The 16,261-nt window shown below is 58.8% G+C and overlaps 2 protein-coding genes across 2 annotated transcripts; one reads left to right on the top strand and one right to left on the bottom strand.

Annotated features, from left to right (window-relative positions):
• Nucleotides 1-4,406: 4,406 nt before the first annotated feature.
• DCS_05514 (uncharacterized protein) lies at nt 4,407-5,510 on the top strand (the record flags this gene model as incomplete). The annotated part of the gene is made up of 1 exon (XM_040802817.1): nt 4,407-5,510. The coding sequence occupies one exon, from the start codon at nt 4,407-4,409 to the stop codon at nt 5,508-5,510; it is 1,104 nt and encodes a 367-aa protein (XP_040657850.1).
• A 4,386-nt stretch (nt 5,511-9,896) lies between these two features.
• Nucleotides 9,897-10,743, bottom strand: DCS_05513 (uncharacterized protein; the record flags this gene model as incomplete). The annotated part of the gene is made up of 2 exons (XM_040802816.1): nt 9,897-10,235; nt 10,375-10,743. The coding sequence occupies 2 exons, from the start codon at nt 10,741-10,743 to the stop codon at nt 9,897-9,899; spliced, it is 708 nt and encodes a 235-aa protein (XP_040657849.1).
• Between the last annotated feature and the right edge of the window lie 5,518 nt (nt 10,744-16,261).

The following is a 16,261-nucleotide window of genomic DNA, read 5'->3' as shown; positions in this document are numbered from 1 at the left end:
TGCTGACGCTGCCGGTACGCGTGATGGAGCTCAGCGCGGGCAGCTCCCGGCCCGAGGGGAAGGCGCTCGGGGGCCCGACGGCGAGCGGCGGCGGCCTCGGGGGCGGCGGCCCGAAGCCCTGGCCGTGCGGGTGATGGTGAGGGGGGGCTCCCGGCTGGGGAGGCGACGTCGGCGGTGGCATGCTGCGGTTCGGCTCCCTCGTCGAGAGCGACGACACGCTCTGGGCACGGGCGTGGCCTAGGTCGGGCAGGCTCGAGCGCGCGGCCGGCGGGTAGTAGGGCGTGTCGGACGTGCGACGGTGGTCGGGACCGGCATAGGGAGGCGGCTGGCGAGCGAGAAAGGGCGAATGGTTGGAGGCGGGCGACGGGGACGCCGTCGGTCGAGCAGCGTAGGCCGCGTTGCCCTGCGCGTAGTCGGCTTCGGGGCGCAGGGCAGGGACGTGCGGATGAGGGTGAGGATGCGGGTGAGGAGGGTTAGGATGCTGGTGAGGAGGGTGAGGAGGGTGCGGGTGAGGGTGCGTGTGCGGAGGGTGAGGGTGAGAGTGAGGTCGAGAGTGGGGATGGGGATGCTGAGCAGGTTGTTGCTGCTGCTGCTGGTGATGATGCGGATGGCTGGCGGCCGACGAGGCAGGCGGCGGTGCTGGTGGTGTAGGCGGTGCGGCCGCTGGCTGGGGTTGAAAGTGTTGGTGTTGGCGGTGCCTCGGATCCATGGTGGCGCGCGTTTTTAGCCTGAAAAGTGCGACCAACCTAGCTGCTAGCAGCGCTCTGGCAGCCCGCCGTAGGGGCCTCTCTGCCTTTGACTTTGGTTGGTCGGCGACCAGAACAGGCGATGACGGGCGACCCCGGATTTTGCGCAGAACCTGTCGCTCGTCACGAGCTACGCTGGCTCGGTTTTTGCCATCAACGATCAAAGGCTCTGCTCCGTCGCACGCTCAGCTCCGCCCAACGTCGACGGTGGAGGGCGAGCCAAGAGGCTCGAGACATGCGTCTCGACGCCAAGGTCTCGATCCGGAACGGGCTGCACCGCGACGGCACGGCGAGGAAGGGCGGGCGGCAAACGACAGGCTGGGCGGCGGCGAAAGGGTGAAAATGCACTCGTAACGTGTGCTCGCAACGGTGGTGACTGGTGAACGAGCAGAGTGGGAGAGGGAGAAATTTGCAAAGCACATGCATGCGGGCGTTCCCCAGGTAAAGACTGGTAGGGTCGCAGGTTATTAGTAGGTACACCGCAGGACGTACAGCAAGTACATCCATGTACCCGCGCCGTACCAGCAGCGTTGGTGGGCGGGGTGGGCTCTCGGGAGATCTGTCACCTACTCGCACTAGTCGCGGTACCTCGAGGCGTCGGCGCTCGACTCCGCGCCTCCGTAGTACGGATGCATGGGCGGTGATGGTGCCGATACCTGCGTTGCCGTACCTCTACCAGCATTTCCTGGGTACGATGTACAGTACCTGTGCTTCACCCCGCTCACGGCGATGGACCCAGAGGCTGTCGGTCGCGTTCGACGCGGTAGCGATCGCGCCGTACCGTAATGCACGTGCATGTACTGTAGTTGTAAGTACTGTCGTTGCAAGTACTGCAGTTGCAAGTACTGTAGTTGTTGCAAGTACTGCAGTTGCAAGTACTGTAGCTGCAAGTGCTGCAGTTGCAAATACTGTAGTTGCAAGTACTGCAGTTGCAAGTACTGTACTCCGTACCTATGTAGCTGTATGTACTGTAGGTGTAAGTACTAGGTACCCAAGTACGGATCACGAGCAAGGGGGAGAATTATTTTGAGTTAGTGCCCGTAGGAGCTCGTTGGCGCCGTCGCTTGGCAGCGAACAAAGGCACCTTGCTGGCTACCTACAGTAGGTACTAGGTACCTAGTAGGTAGGCGAAAGGAGCTGCTTGGGATGGTGGATCCGGTGCAGCTCCGTGGGAGCTTAACGCAGCGCTAGCCCCCGGACATTCAAGCAATGGCACCGCGGACGGAGTACCTGGTCCCTACACTTGCGGGTATCAAGGTACATACCTAGTAAGGTATACTTCATCGGGCTCGTAAGTATTAATACTTGTCCCAAATCGTCGACAAGCTCGCAGCTCAGGGTACGCACCAAGTACTCCGTGCTGTGCCGTAACAAGTATTTTTTGATTCATTCATGCCTGTATGGAGCATATCGTATTTTTCTCGTTTACTTCAAATACAAGCCCAAAGCTCTCGGCACAGCACGGTGCTTGTGCTGCAACGTAATACTGCTTGTACTTACAGTAGGTTTACATGTACTTGCATGTACAGCAGTGTGTGTTTTTTTTCTCGCACACAAACAAGACACTACTGCTCCGGTACGCTCCAGTGTAGGACATGTACGCCAGTGAAGCGTATTACAGTACTTGCTGCACGAGTCCTGGAAACTTGCTGGCGTCAGGTACCCACGAGTTCTGTGCATTTCCATGTACTGTAAATGTCCTCCGTACACCTAGTTGTAAAGCACATGTACGGAGTAAGTACAAACGGATTACTTGTAACTTGGTGTCTGCCTACACGTACAGTACGTTGTACATGTACTCCGTACCTGAGTATCAATACCTGCACTTACCCAACCCTGAGGGATTAGGTACATACAGTAATACTTACTCATTCGGATCAACTACTTACAAGTTCGGATTATTACTTGGTATGTACAACTACTTGCGCCAGGCACCAGACAGACACGGCTACAAGTGCAGCCAAGCTCAGGCATGCACATACAGTACTGTACGTGTACTTGCTGGTACACTTGCACCTAGAAGCAGTGCACGTACAGGTACAGTGCGTACATGGTAGCGCACCGCCCGACGCTTCCTGCGAGCAATATGACGATGCCGCCCCTCGTCTCCTGCACAACCTCGCCACCGGCCAGATCCATCGGACAACGAGGCGAAAAAGACGCTGCAGGTGCCATGCCAACGCAGAGTCCTGGCCGCAGGCGGCTCGATGACGCCTCCCTCCATCTCAACCTTGACTGACGAATCCGAGCATGAGCGCGAGCCTGGACTGCAGCGAGTACGGCAACCAACTGCCTGTGCGCCCGTCACCTTGCTGGCTTCGTATTCGGGCCTCCGTCGACCTTGTCACCACGGCTCTGCGTGCTGAAACGGTGAGACATCACCAGCTCGCCTGTCTCAGCCCGAAGCGAACCACTGGCGACTCCCGCGACGCCCCCTGTCCGGACGGCAACGTTCACACCAGGGTCCCTGGTCTCTTCCCGAACGTCTTGGACGCGTGATGCACATGCTGCCAACGCCCGTCTCATTCATGAGTTTCCATCCTCCTTTGACGATGGGGGGAGTCAAGCAATGCTCGCGCCGCTGGATGAAACTGTACCACAAAAACAGCCATGGGAACACGCCTCGTTCGACTGCCGAACGGCAGGGCCTTTCTCTCCGGTTGGCCAGCTACGACGCCGGGTGTCCAAGCTGTCCCTCTCTACCTCCCCGGCGAGCTTCGTCTACGACAACGAGAAGGATGAATGCCAAGCGACGTGCGCTGCAGGGAGCGAATGGCAAGGCCACGATGCACGATGCATCACGACGACAAGACGCAATCGCCTCCTGCTTTGACCCATCTTCATCGGGTGAACGCCGACGTACTTGGAACGTTCATATTTGTAGAGCGAGAATTGGCCACGCTCTCCGGGACCCTGCCCAGCACCCCCCCAATGTCGTCACGGTCAGCCGGCCGTCACCCACCTTCATCGGGTGAATGCCTACGCACTTGGAACGTTGATGTTTATTTGTAGAGCGAGAATTGGCCATGCTCTCCGGGGTCCTGCCCGGCACCCTCCGCCCCCCGTGTTGTCGTGGTCAACCGGCCGTCACTGATGAACAATGTGGCAGCAGCACGATGGCCGGATTTTTTTCTCACTTGGACTTGAGGACTGGTGTTGCCGCAGCTCGAGATCTGTTCGCAAATTTTCCGATGCAGCAATCCATGCTTCGCCGGGCTCCCAGAGCGTCGAGGTGAGCCGAAAGGCGAGGCGGCACTACACAACACCCAGAGGAACCGATTCTACATTCGTTCGCGGCAAACGCTCGAGCGCTGGAGAATCAATCACCGTGACCGACGCGCATCCATCGTACCAACGGCGTCCTCGGGAGCCTAGGAGTTGTTGACTGTATTGCCCTAGCATGTCATGAGTGAATATCAAACGCAAGAGGGGCAGCACAGTGCCTTCACTGTACCGACTTGACCGCATCGGCTCGTCGTCCCGCATCCATCCTCTTCGACCGCCTATCGTGCCTTCCTTAATTCCCTTTTTCAAAATACCACCATAAACCTGTTCGCTCCGCTGGCAAAGATCTCCCTCGGACTCGGGCTCTCGCCTGGCCTCTCCATCACCTCATTCACTTCTCGGCAACCAAATCGTCGACGAGGGTGCGCAACCGACATGGCGTCCGCCTCACCGCTGCTGCGACAGGATTCGCCGAGCATGGTTCGATTTTTCCTTGCCGACTTTGTTGAGCAAGCGGCGACGAACCAGGGAATTTCCTTGGATGGCCCGTCTCGTCCTTTCAACGGCAGGGCGGCCCACGATCCGCCGCTGCTCCGACCCCATGGTCCTCCAAATCATATTCTCCTGTTTCCGGGCTCGTTCAACCCACCCCACACGGGACACCTGGCGCTCCTGAGGCACATTCTTTTCGCCCAAGGCCCTGGTGTCTCGCCCATAGGTGCGGTGGTTGTCCTCACGGACGACGTCAAACTCGCCGCCAAAAACCACAGGGACGAGAGGCCGTTCTTACTACCAAAGGCGAAGAGGGCGGCGCTGTGGAGGCAGGCCAATGTTCCCAGGGATCGCGTCTGGGTCTTTGACGGGTCCGAGGACGAATGGAAGAGACTCAAGGGGGAGCTGGACACGATCCTGGCCCGGAATGGAATCAGTCTCCCCTTTCACTTGCTCGTCGGCCCCGACTGGATCAGCGTGAGGTCCGTCACGGATCCCAGGAGCTGGGGGTGCCTCGAGGCGGTGACGAGCGACATCTCTCGACGGGTAGATTTCCGTTGCCCTCACTCTCTTCGCCAGCTTCCGCGTTGCTCCGCATGGGTCCCGAGCGCGCTTCCAGATACGGTGCCAAGCGAGGCGGCTGTGGACGGATTTTGTGGTGAGCATGTCGGGCAAGGGCCGCCAACGAACCGCCAACCCAGGCGGCATCTCGCTGAGAGGGGAATCCACGCAGCCATCGATGCACCTCGTCGGACGACTTGGGTCTGCCAAACCCTGAGGAAGCCCCTGCGCCGGTACCGCTTCGTGCCAAGCCAGACGGCCGATCCCCCGCCACGACCGGCGCCGAGCTCGACGGAGATTCGGCGCATCGTGGCAACGTGCGACGAAGAATTGCTGGAGGCGGAACTGGAGAAAACAGCACTCGGCGCCGCCCTTTTGAAAGCATACGCGGTCCAGCATGGACCGTACTCGTCCCCGGTGGCTCGTGAGAAGTCACCGGACCATGTGACGAAAAAGACGCTCGCCGACAGAGCCGTGCAATGGTGAAGGCGGAATCCTTGGCAACCCGGTCAGGACGACTCCATGCATCGTTGCGCAGATGCAAACGGGATGGGAACGAAACCCAAAGGTAGCACGGAGCGCCTGCCGTTTTTCCTTGATGGAGAATGATGCCCACCGTCCTGCTGCGCAACAGTCACGTCATGCATGGCAGTCAGGCAATCGACCCTACGACACACCAAGCACTACCCTACCCTATATACCCTATACCGCGAATTTCTTGTGGGAGAATCTGACATTTCCGTACTTTGTTTTCCGCCACCGTCACGGCACTTTTCCCAGGTGATGCCACCGGGCATGGATCATTTCTTTCTTGCCTCAGAGGCGTCGGTCATTCTACTAGCCGTGTCAAGACATTTGAGCGCACAAGGACGATGGGCACGACGCCGGATAGCTGACTTGACGCTTTCTTTCATTCGGACCTGGACGAGATGGTATGGTTTAGTGCCGCGAGACGAGTATCTGATTGGCGGTATACTCCAGTTCTTGTCGAGGCGCATTCTGTGCGATGCGTGCGATCGATTCGGAGCAAAAGGTTGCAATGCACTCCGCATAGTGCTCGCACACTTAAGTGCTACGCATGCACCGAGACTCGACTACGCACTCCGTCACGTGTACAAAGCAGCACAGCACTTTGTTTTCCGTACATGTACGCAATATTCATGGACAGTACGCATCCTCACCCCGGGGCACTCCCTAGTAGGAGGTCTACTCCGTTCTCGCGGCAGTGTACGAAAAAGCCGGCCATGCACTCGGGCATTGGCTGCAGCGTGCAGGCCCCGGGCCGTGGGCATGCAAGGCTTGGACTCTTCGCAACGCTGCCTGCCGTCGGTTGGCCGCTAGCCTCGATCTCCATGCAGCCAAGGGCTCGTCTGTATCGCCGATGAGACGGCGGATGATGCAGGCTTCGGGGCCTCTGGTCCAGCCGTGCGCCAAAGACCAGGCCTCCGGGACTCTGGCGAGCCGCTCCCAGGCCAGCACATTGGATGCAGCAGGCGCAGATGCGCACTCGAGCACGCACTCATAGGCGCAAGCAACGTGCAGCTCAGTGCAGGAGGTATTGTGCCGTGCGACGGCTGGAGTAGGGAGAGGCGTCGTCGGCATTTTGCCGCGGCACAGACGTCACGTCGACGGGTGCAACTCACGTGGCGTTGACCGTGTGATTCGAAATGCTTGCCCTCCCACGAGGGATACGGGGGGCAGACGATTGACTTATTCTTGATCTGGTGGTGATCTTCGCTCTCGCGTGCGCGTGCTCGCAGAGAGGCGAGCGAGACACGACGACATACAAGACGCCATGGTGAGGGGCTCAGGTACAAGCAAGTAAGCAAGTGTGCATTGCATGTACATGTACTTGCATACACAGCATATGCGCTACGACGGATATACTGACTCCTTGGCACTTGCACCGACAGAACGCCTACTGCAGACGGGTAGGCTATGCTCCAGGTTACTTACCGACCCAGTACTGGCACGTACTGTATACTAGGTACCTATGCATGTGCTTCGGTGGTGTATGCTTATACTGGTGTGCGTGCCACTGTGGGGGCCTGGCCGTGGGAACCGGAATCGTTGCTCATGTTTTCACAGCCATCTCCAGCAGTCTCCAGCAGTCTCCAACAGTCTCCAACAGTCTCCAGCAGTCTCCAGCAGTCTCCGGCCGTCTCCAGCGTCTCCAGCCGTCTCCAGCCATCTCCAGCAGTCTCCAGGTCTCCAACAGTCTCCAGCAGTCTCCAGCCGTCTCCAGCCGTCTCCAGCAGCCGTCCCTAGTGCAGGCTTCCACCGCTCTCCCTCCCTCGTTCCGGTCCGGCCCAAGATGATTCCCGCCCCTCCCTTTCGACGCGAGACCTTGGGCCGCACGTCTCTCTCTCGTCTCGTCCCCCCTGTCCCCCCGGCACCGAAAAAACAAATGCGGGAATCGTGGCGCACTCCTCCCGTCAGCCTCAAGCCTCCGCTGGCCGCTGCGGGCGAAACGGGCGACGAAGCGTCGACCTTTTCGCGCGGCGTCGATGCATGTACTTGTACGTACATGTACACTTGCGGAAGACTTGCACCACGATCGTGGCCCCGTTGGTGCGTTTGCATACCTCCCATTGCCTCCTGCGACTGACCTGCGAGGGCGAGGAAGCTTGCTTAGGACGACGGCAACCTCCCCCCTGGCCACCCCCCCCCGGCATCGAGACCCAGCAGGACGGAAATAGGGCTGGGAGACATTGGTTAGTGCCCTCCTGCAATGAACGCTGCGGCCTCTCGGCGCACAGGGACCCGAGCAGCAGCCGGTATGGGAGATGATGGCGTGCAGTTGGTCTCAGGCAAAGCAACAGGCGAGGAGCAGCAGCAGCAACGGCAGCAGCCAGCACGATGCTGACATGCGATCCTTGCTGCTGCTGCTCGTGCTCGCCTTGCATGCTGCTTGTAAGTATTTGCTTGCGTCGGAGGGGTCCCTCGGCCCCCGCCAATCCATCTCCACCAACAAACCCCATCTCCCCCATCTCCCCATCTCCTCATTCTCCTCATTCTCCTCCATGCTACCCCATTCACACTTGGCCCAACGCCTGGTGTTATCCACCTCTCCCCACAAACACCCATGCAATGCAAATAAGTACACAGACACAGACACACATGGACACGAGCACACACACACACACACACACACACACACACACACACACACACACACACACACACACATACAACTACACACGCAGAAATGTACACGCAAACCCAAGTTTGGCCGGAAAAAGAAAAGAATTTGGCAAAGCAGGCACAGTCGGCCGCCTGCGCACAGTGCCAGTGCACATAGTTGCCTCGTCAGCTCGTCATGAATGGCCGGCGACTCGGAAACGGAGCTGGCGATCGGCGCGTCATTTTTCGAATGGCCAGCTCCGAAAGGGCGTGCGTGCATCCTTTGACATGACATGCTAATAAAACCAGAAGAACGTTGTGTCCAACAAACTCATACCTCCGAGGTTCCACGCCATGGTGGCTCAGGGCGCCTTGAGACACAACCGTACGCGTACCAAGTACAGCTGCACGGAGACTCGGAGTCGACACTTGCACGCCGCCATGCACAGGCGCGGCAGGACAATGCATGCGTGCACATGTGCCGTACTGCAAGTGTCGATGCCATGTAGTACCGGGAAAGGGTGACATGGCGCATGTGAACCGTTGCGTCCGACGAGGCCTCAACGGCGTCCGACGAGGCCTCAACGAGCATGCCGCCGAGCCTGGAATGGCAGTACTGAGGAGTGCCGTAGCGGCACTTGCACGGAGCACGGTGCATGTACTACTTGGAGCACGAGCACCTACTCAGGCACACGCGCACTGCACTCTTTGCAAGGGCACCATGACTTCTGCGGGAGCAAGTACCGCTACCTTGGTTGCTATTACTACCTATACAGTGCTCCGATCTGGGAGCAAAAAAGCACATGGGTGCTGGCAGTGAGTACAAGCAGCTGCAAAGTAATAACTAATACTTGGCTGCCGTCACGGCGAAACGCCAAGGCCAGGCTACGAATCCATGCGAGCTGTCCTATCCCGTGCAGCAAGTATTACTACTTACTAGGTACCTAGTACTTGCTGTACTTGTACTCCGTACTGCCAGGAATAGCCCACAGTACGAATGCAATGCACAAGCACAGCTCGGACTGCCAGCCAGTACCTGTACGGAGCACGGTGGGTGTACGTACAGGTACTTGCTTGCTCCGTGCTGCACAGCAACTAAAGGTGAAATCAGGCATTGATAATTCACCTACCGAATCCATGCACGAGCGGAAACCGGCAGGGAGGGGAGAAAAAAACAAGGCCGATCGCCGAGTAAAACGCTCGTGGTCCGGATCAAAGGCCGTCGTTGGCCAGGCTCGTGCCAACGCCAACGCAATCAATCAAAGCTCGTCCCGACGAGATGGTTCAAAACGCATAGTGCCATGTATGCTGGCATGGCATGCCACACCCGGAGGTTCCCTGCACGAAGAAAACCGGGGGCCCAGTACCACCCTCGGCCCTCGACCCTCGACCCTCGACCCCATGGGCATCGACGGCCGCCTCGCGACCTGGACCTGGACCCGGATCTGGACACGCACTTGGCCAACCCAAGCCCTGCCGTGCGCGTTCTCACAACTTGCCTTTTCCCTGGGCCGAGGTGGAAAGTGTCCATTGGTGCCTGCCTGCCTGCTACCTTTCCTCCATTCGGTCCCGTGCGCTCGCCCAGTGTCCACGGCGCCTTGCCATGGCACCCGTCGCCGGGAGTCACCATGGCGCGAAGCAAAACAACAAAGAAATATGCACCACGAGGCCGTAGGAAATGGCCGGCGGCGTCCAAAAATGCACGTCAGGTTCGCACCCAATGAGATCCAATCTTGCCCCGACATGCCGTCAATCATCCGTCGCCGTGCACCCGTGAAGCGTCCGTGTCGAACCAAGCCTGCTGGTCGTGTCCGTCGCCGTCGCGGGAGTGAGGTGTTTCGAGCCAAGGTGCGTGCCGATCGTCTTCCGTTCTTGCCGCCACAGTCCCCCTTGGCCGATGGCCGGGGCGTCGTCCAACGATTCGTCCTCTTGGCCGCGTGCGCAAAGGCGCCTCCATGGGATGGCGTGCCGTCGCTTGCGGCCGGGTTCGCATCCTTTCGCGGCCGCCGTGGCGAGGACGGCGTGCCTCTCGACTGTACCGTCTGCATGAGGTCCGACGAGCTTCCTCGTCGGATGCCGAGCAAGCCGCTACGCAGGGACTTGATGTGGTAGAGGGCCGACTTTGGCCTGCTGCGGTCGAATCATCTTTGTCCAAGGATGATTGCTGGGCTGCTGCCGCTCACGGCAGGCCGCTGCAACAAGGTTCCGCCCGCGTCAGCAGAGGTACCGTCGGTAGCCGGAGGCGAGCGATGCTCAAGGCGCCGCCGGGAGCAATGGCAACCATGACGTACCGCAGATGTCGTTTCCCCTGCGAGGCGGCCAGAGTCAGCATTCGTCGGTAGCACAATCGATGGATGCCCGTGGCTGGCTGCGTTGCGCACCGCCGCCGGATCTCGTACCAGTACTGCTTGCTCACCACCGTCGGCGGGCATCGACGCTGCGTCTCGATGTACTTGGAGCACCACGACTGGACGAGGTGGTAATGGTGCTGGCAGCTCAGCTCCTTCTGTTGGGCCACGTCGTCAGCGGCATCGACGACGGGGAGGGGCATCGACGACGGGGAGGGGCATCGACGGACGTATATGTAGTTGCACATCCTGATCGATCCGCTTTCTGCTGCCGTCGTGGGCAGGATGGGGAGAGCGTTCGTTTCTGCAAAAGATGTACGAGGCGGCGGCCGGCTGGAGGCGAGGAGACGAATATATAGTGGTAAATCGTCCAGGCAGACGGCGAGAGAGAGCAGGCCGAGTGGAAGCGAGGTAACGTTGCTGACGAGACGCCGTGCTCAGGCGGAATGGGGACGGATGGCTGTCAAGCTGGTGAAACGAGCGTTGTGGAATGGCGTTGGTGCATCAGATGTCGTGCTTTGCTCTCGAGGGACGAGGGCTCGGCGTCTGGCGTCAACTTGTGATGTCGAGCAGGTCGATTCTTAAGTGGCATGCGGGCGTGACGAGTACATGTACGGAGTACATGCGAGTAACATGAACGTACATGGACTCCATGCATGTACCTTGCAAGTAATACTTATACTGGCGCTTGAACGTACATGTACGTGTGTGTACTTGAACGTCTGTCGCTGTAGGCAGATTGGTACATGGCCACTACAAGGTGTCGATTTATGTACATGTCAGTACCTACCTTCCTAGTACCTTGCTTGCTGCTGGTGCTGGTATTCCCTAGGTGCAGTGTAGGTACATGTGCAGTAGCCATACGGAGTACTTGTAGTTGTACTTATTACAAGGTGCCTGTTCATGTACATGTCAGTATCTTACTTGCTGGTGCTGGTATCCCTAGGTGCCCTGTACATGTGCAGTAGCCATAATTGTAGTTGTACTTGTTACAGGGGCCTGTTTATGTACATGTCAGTATCTTACTTGCTGGTGCTGGCATCCCTAGGTGCCCTGTACATGTACTGTAACCCTACTTCTAGTTGTACCAGTGGCGAGAGGCATCTAATACATGCACCCGGGCCTGTACTTGGAGGCTGAGCTGAGAGGGACTCGGCACTCGGGAGTGACGACGGAGTCGGTACGACACCCATGCCACCCCTGGATATCCACACCGGTCAGAGGGAACATGCATGTACTGTACATGTACAAGTACAGCGCACCGCTCTACAGTACACCTGTTTGTTCCGCCCGCAGTCCGGTCCATCTCACACCGTCTCATGCATGCCTAGTACTACAGTACTGGGCCCTAGGACCTCGTACAGTACTGGGATTTAGTCTACTCCGTACAGCACTGGGAACCTAGTACTGGGTACGAGGTACTAAGTTCCCTAGTAGTTGGTACTAGGTTAGTACTTGGTTAGTACCGTAGGTACTAGGTAGTCGGGACCTCCCCGTGCCCCTGGGAGAACTTTACTAGGTAATTACTAAGGTATTCCTAGTACCTAGTAGTATGCACCTCGTACACGCACACCTACCTACATACATGTACAGTACGCCTACCTAGACACCGATGGTGAGAGGCCAGTAACATGGCATGCATTCTTCAATGTCGAAAACACACCTACACACACAACACTCCGTACCACCAGTAGCCAATCCCCCATCCTCGTACACGCATCGGTACCTCGCCGGTGAGGTTCCAGAGTAACCGCCAACGGACCAAAGGCGCTTCTGGGGCACGATACCCGTCGCCCATCGGATGGGCACCGCGACGGCCTTGGGAGTGCTCCGTACGGTGGGTGGTGCTGCGAGTGGTTCTGAGCAGCCGTGGGCACCACGGAACCAACAGGATTCCCGCATTCTTTGGCCTCTGGCTCGGGCGCTGGAACGGAACCGGGAAAGCCACAAGCTGAGACCCCGGGGGCCTTGGGGAGAACTCGCAGCCCAAAATACCTCGCCACATCGCCGACTGCGTGGCCGTCATGTACGTACGTACCAGGCACCGAGGCACTTTTCATTCTTGTGTTCATGCACCTGCAATCACACCTGCATGTACGTTGGCCGTTGGTGCGTCGCGGTAAGGGTACAAGTGCGTGACGGATGGAAGCTAGCAGGTTGCCAGCCAACGTCGGGGACCAACCGCAGAGCCATGGACCCTGGTGTTTCCTGGCCCCTTGTGGGGGGGTTTGTTTGTGCCTGGGCGGGAATGGTCGCCGCCCCGATATGTCGATTGTCCAGCCATGATATCCGTGCTGTGCTCCGTTCCGTGGCGCGTGTTCCCACTCCTGTTCACGTACAACGTACGTACGTGTACGGGAGTGCAAGTGCAAGTGCATGCAAGGGTACGAATGGCAGATGAACCCGCAGCTGTACCGTGCCATGCATCGACACCTCTCAACGCACCCAAGGGTACCATGGTATGAAGCGTACACCGTGCTTGGCGCTGGTGTCTTGCACTATACGTGTGCGTTCGAGTAGGGGCAGGCCATGGGCTCGAGCTTCGTTCGAGCTTCGTTCGCTTGGTTGTCCCGCAGGTCCGTGAGCGAGAAGACTGGACTTGTCCGAGCGGAGGGTAGAATCGCATGACTGGTGCCGATTGCCCTGCAGGATAAAACGACACAAACTGGCGAGGAAGCAGATAAGCCAGCCAGTAAGCAAAGGCAACCAGGCAGGCAGGCAGACGTACAGACACCCAGGCGGACGCTTCCCATTTGTCTGCGCCCCGGTACGCCCTACCGGTCGAGGAACCCGGGTCGGCAGGTGACGTCGCTGCCCTTCGTGTCCGTGTTTTAAAACGCATGCCTCCTACTGTCGGGGAGCAGTGTGCTTCGTCGATGAATCAAGGAATCTTCGGCCAGCTGGCAAGCGAGAGGACCGCTTCCCCCGCTGCGTCAGGCGACTCGCCCGTCAGAAAGGCCAAACCCGGCAAGGTCTGCGTCGCCTCGAGCATCGAGCGAGGCCTCAGAGGCGCCGCTGGCTTGGGCGTGCCCTTGTGCTGCGGTGAGGTGCGTCGTGCGCTGTGGTCGTGCTGGCGGTTGTCTCGGCCAACAGCGCGCGTTTCGCCTACCCCCCTCCTTCCCCCATCTGCCACGAGCAACGCTGGCCGGATTGGGCGAGGACAAAGCAGGCAGTGAGAACCTGTATGGATCTGCATCGACCTCGTTCCTCAGGCACCGAATTCTCCTCTCCTCCACGACGAGCTACGAAGCGATGCACGGGGCAATCCATCGTCCACGTGTACAGTACGCTCCACCGCCTCGTCATCGTCCTCCGTCACGGATCATCCCCTTTTCGGGCCAGTTGTCTCATCTCCTGCGGCAGAGGATGGCCTGACGTCGAAGCTGGACGGAAGCCCGTTTGCTGGCTCCTCGTTCCGTTTTGTTCCGTCCATCACCGGGCACCGAATGACGACGTCCCCATGGCATCGACGGCATCCACGCTGCCCAGCCCGAGCTCACCAACGGGCCGTCGAGACCGGCAGGGATTCTTGGTCAGCACGTCCGTGGACCATGTGGCCGAGGTCGGGCGACGTCCATTCGCCTTGTTGCCACTTCACCGGTAGCTGTGCGAGCACAATCATTTCATCACCCCGGCCGAGGACGACGGACGGGTCGACCCTTTGTCGACCCTTTGGCCCCTTTGCTGACGGGCCCCTCTGGTGGTGCGGGCAACTGCCAACCGGCGGCACCCTTCTTTCTGCATGACACGACATAGGCGAGCCCGGATGTGATGAGCAACCTGCGTGGACACCCCTTCCCGTCGGTTGCTGTCTTGACCCTCTCGGAACAAGTCGCCGTCGGCACCCAAGAAGGTGGCGAGTCCGTCCCGGTGCACATAGCATGCGTCCTGGAACGTCCAGGTACGATGAGTCCGAGGGGCACCTTGACGACGATGGAATGAAAAGTACTCCGTACCACGTACGGCCTCGAATCGATGTGGCAACAATTCCGTCGTCTCCGTCGGAGATGCGCCGAGATCCATGCCAATCACCGCGGACATTGCACTGTACGCATTTACCTGCATCTTCGCCGGCTATTGGCAGCTTCCGTGCCGCTGCTACAGGGGCAACGCGCTTCGTCCAACGTCGACTGCGGTGTGCCTTATTGCGACCCAGGGCAAAGGCCGGCCGCCGAACCGTCCCCGTATCGTCTCGGACCATTCTTTCCCCCGGCATTCTTTCCCCCCGGAAGCATGCGTTTGTTTGGTGGTGCACTGCCACGCACCGAGTTCGTCGTCGTCAAGCCTCCGCATTGGTATCTAGAAAGTGCGCGTCCTCCTATTCCTCCTGCGAGGAGTTGCATCATCCGTCCAGCACAACCGAATGTTCGGCCTGCATTCCGTCACCAGTACGGTGCGAGGCATCAGGGCTCGCCCTTTGTCGTTTCGTCGTGCAGTCGGTTATTCCTCGCCTGCAGGTAACCTCGAGACTTGGAACGGAGGATGGGAGCGCAGTCATTGAGCTCATGGCACCAACAGCCGGATGGAGCGCTTGAAACCATGAGCGCAAGGCATCCCTACACCATCCCCCTGCCTGTCACGCAACGTATCAAGCAGGGTTCCTGTGAGACCGAGTGCTCCCGCGAAAGACGTACGACATTGCGAGTACACGGTACCGAGTGCATATTCGAATACGTGTGCTGCTGCCTCGGCATTTGACCTCCCGATTCAGGAACTGGTGAGGATGCGTTGCGCAGGTGTTGGTGGTGGCGGTGAGCCACGTGAACCGACGGATGCACATCAACGTCCCCTCCACACGAGTTGACGCTTTTGCCGGTCGGCATCCTGGCGTACCAGGACCACAGGACGTATAATCTGTCTCTTACCTTTGCCGCCAGCGGCACGTCATCGATTGCAGAGAGATACCCATGGCCGGGAAGACTTGGTTCCGAAGCGGGCTGAGAGTGTCAAACGTATCTAGCTCCACCAGTTCCACGCCGCCACGTTCGAGTACAGTACGGTTAAGAAAACCCATGCAGATTTCGGGCCACAGGGTCACTTGGCCAAATTACTGCGGCTACTTCATGCATTCGTTCGTTGCTAGGCTGCGTGACATTTCGAAACGGTAGCATGCGGAGAGACGGGCCCCAATCGGCGAAGCGACTTAATGGAGCCCGCGCCGTGGTTTCGGGCAGATATACGACGAGGCCAGGCTTTGAGGGGAAACTTGCCGTGGCTGGGGGAACGACGCATCTTGGGTCCCTGTCGATCCTCTCTCACCGCCTCCGAGAGGCAGCCCAAGATCAAGTGATGGGTACGACTGAGTATGCAAGGAAGATGCAAAGTACATGCTGTCTTTCACCTCGCTCAAAGTGTAAGTGGTCTCCTGGATGCTACGCCATTTCATCCCCCGGATCTGGTCCCCGATGAGTCCCCGATGGCCCAACGACTCGTTTCCGCCGTGCCTTGAACACAGAATCGGGTGCAACTAGCGAGGGATGGAAGGCTGGGATGAAAACGCTTCCCACGTGCCCCGCTGCACTGCACCGCACCGTATTCGCGAAGCGGATAGTGCCATGTCGGCTAGTTATCGAGCCGATGTCACTGGCCGCATATTGCCGAGAACGAGAACGGCATGGCAAGGCATGGCAAGGCATGCTGAGACGTCAAGGCAGAGCAGGCAACGACGGAGACGCAGATACGGTCACGGGTCCTGTCGATGACTCCCGATGGCCATTTCGTGTTGACGGCGATCGCCAGGCTTTTTCCACATCTCGAAATGGCCAT

Source organism: Drechmeria coniospora, chromosome 02, assembly GCF_001625195.1.
Source record: "Drechmeria coniospora strain ARSEF 6962 chromosome 02, whole genome shotgun sequence".
In the NCBI taxonomy this organism is placed as follows: domain Eukaryota; kingdom Fungi; phylum Ascomycota; class Sordariomycetes; order Hypocreales; family Ophiocordycipitaceae; genus Drechmeria; species Drechmeria coniospora.
This window is presented reverse-complemented; position numbering and strand designations above follow the sequence as displayed.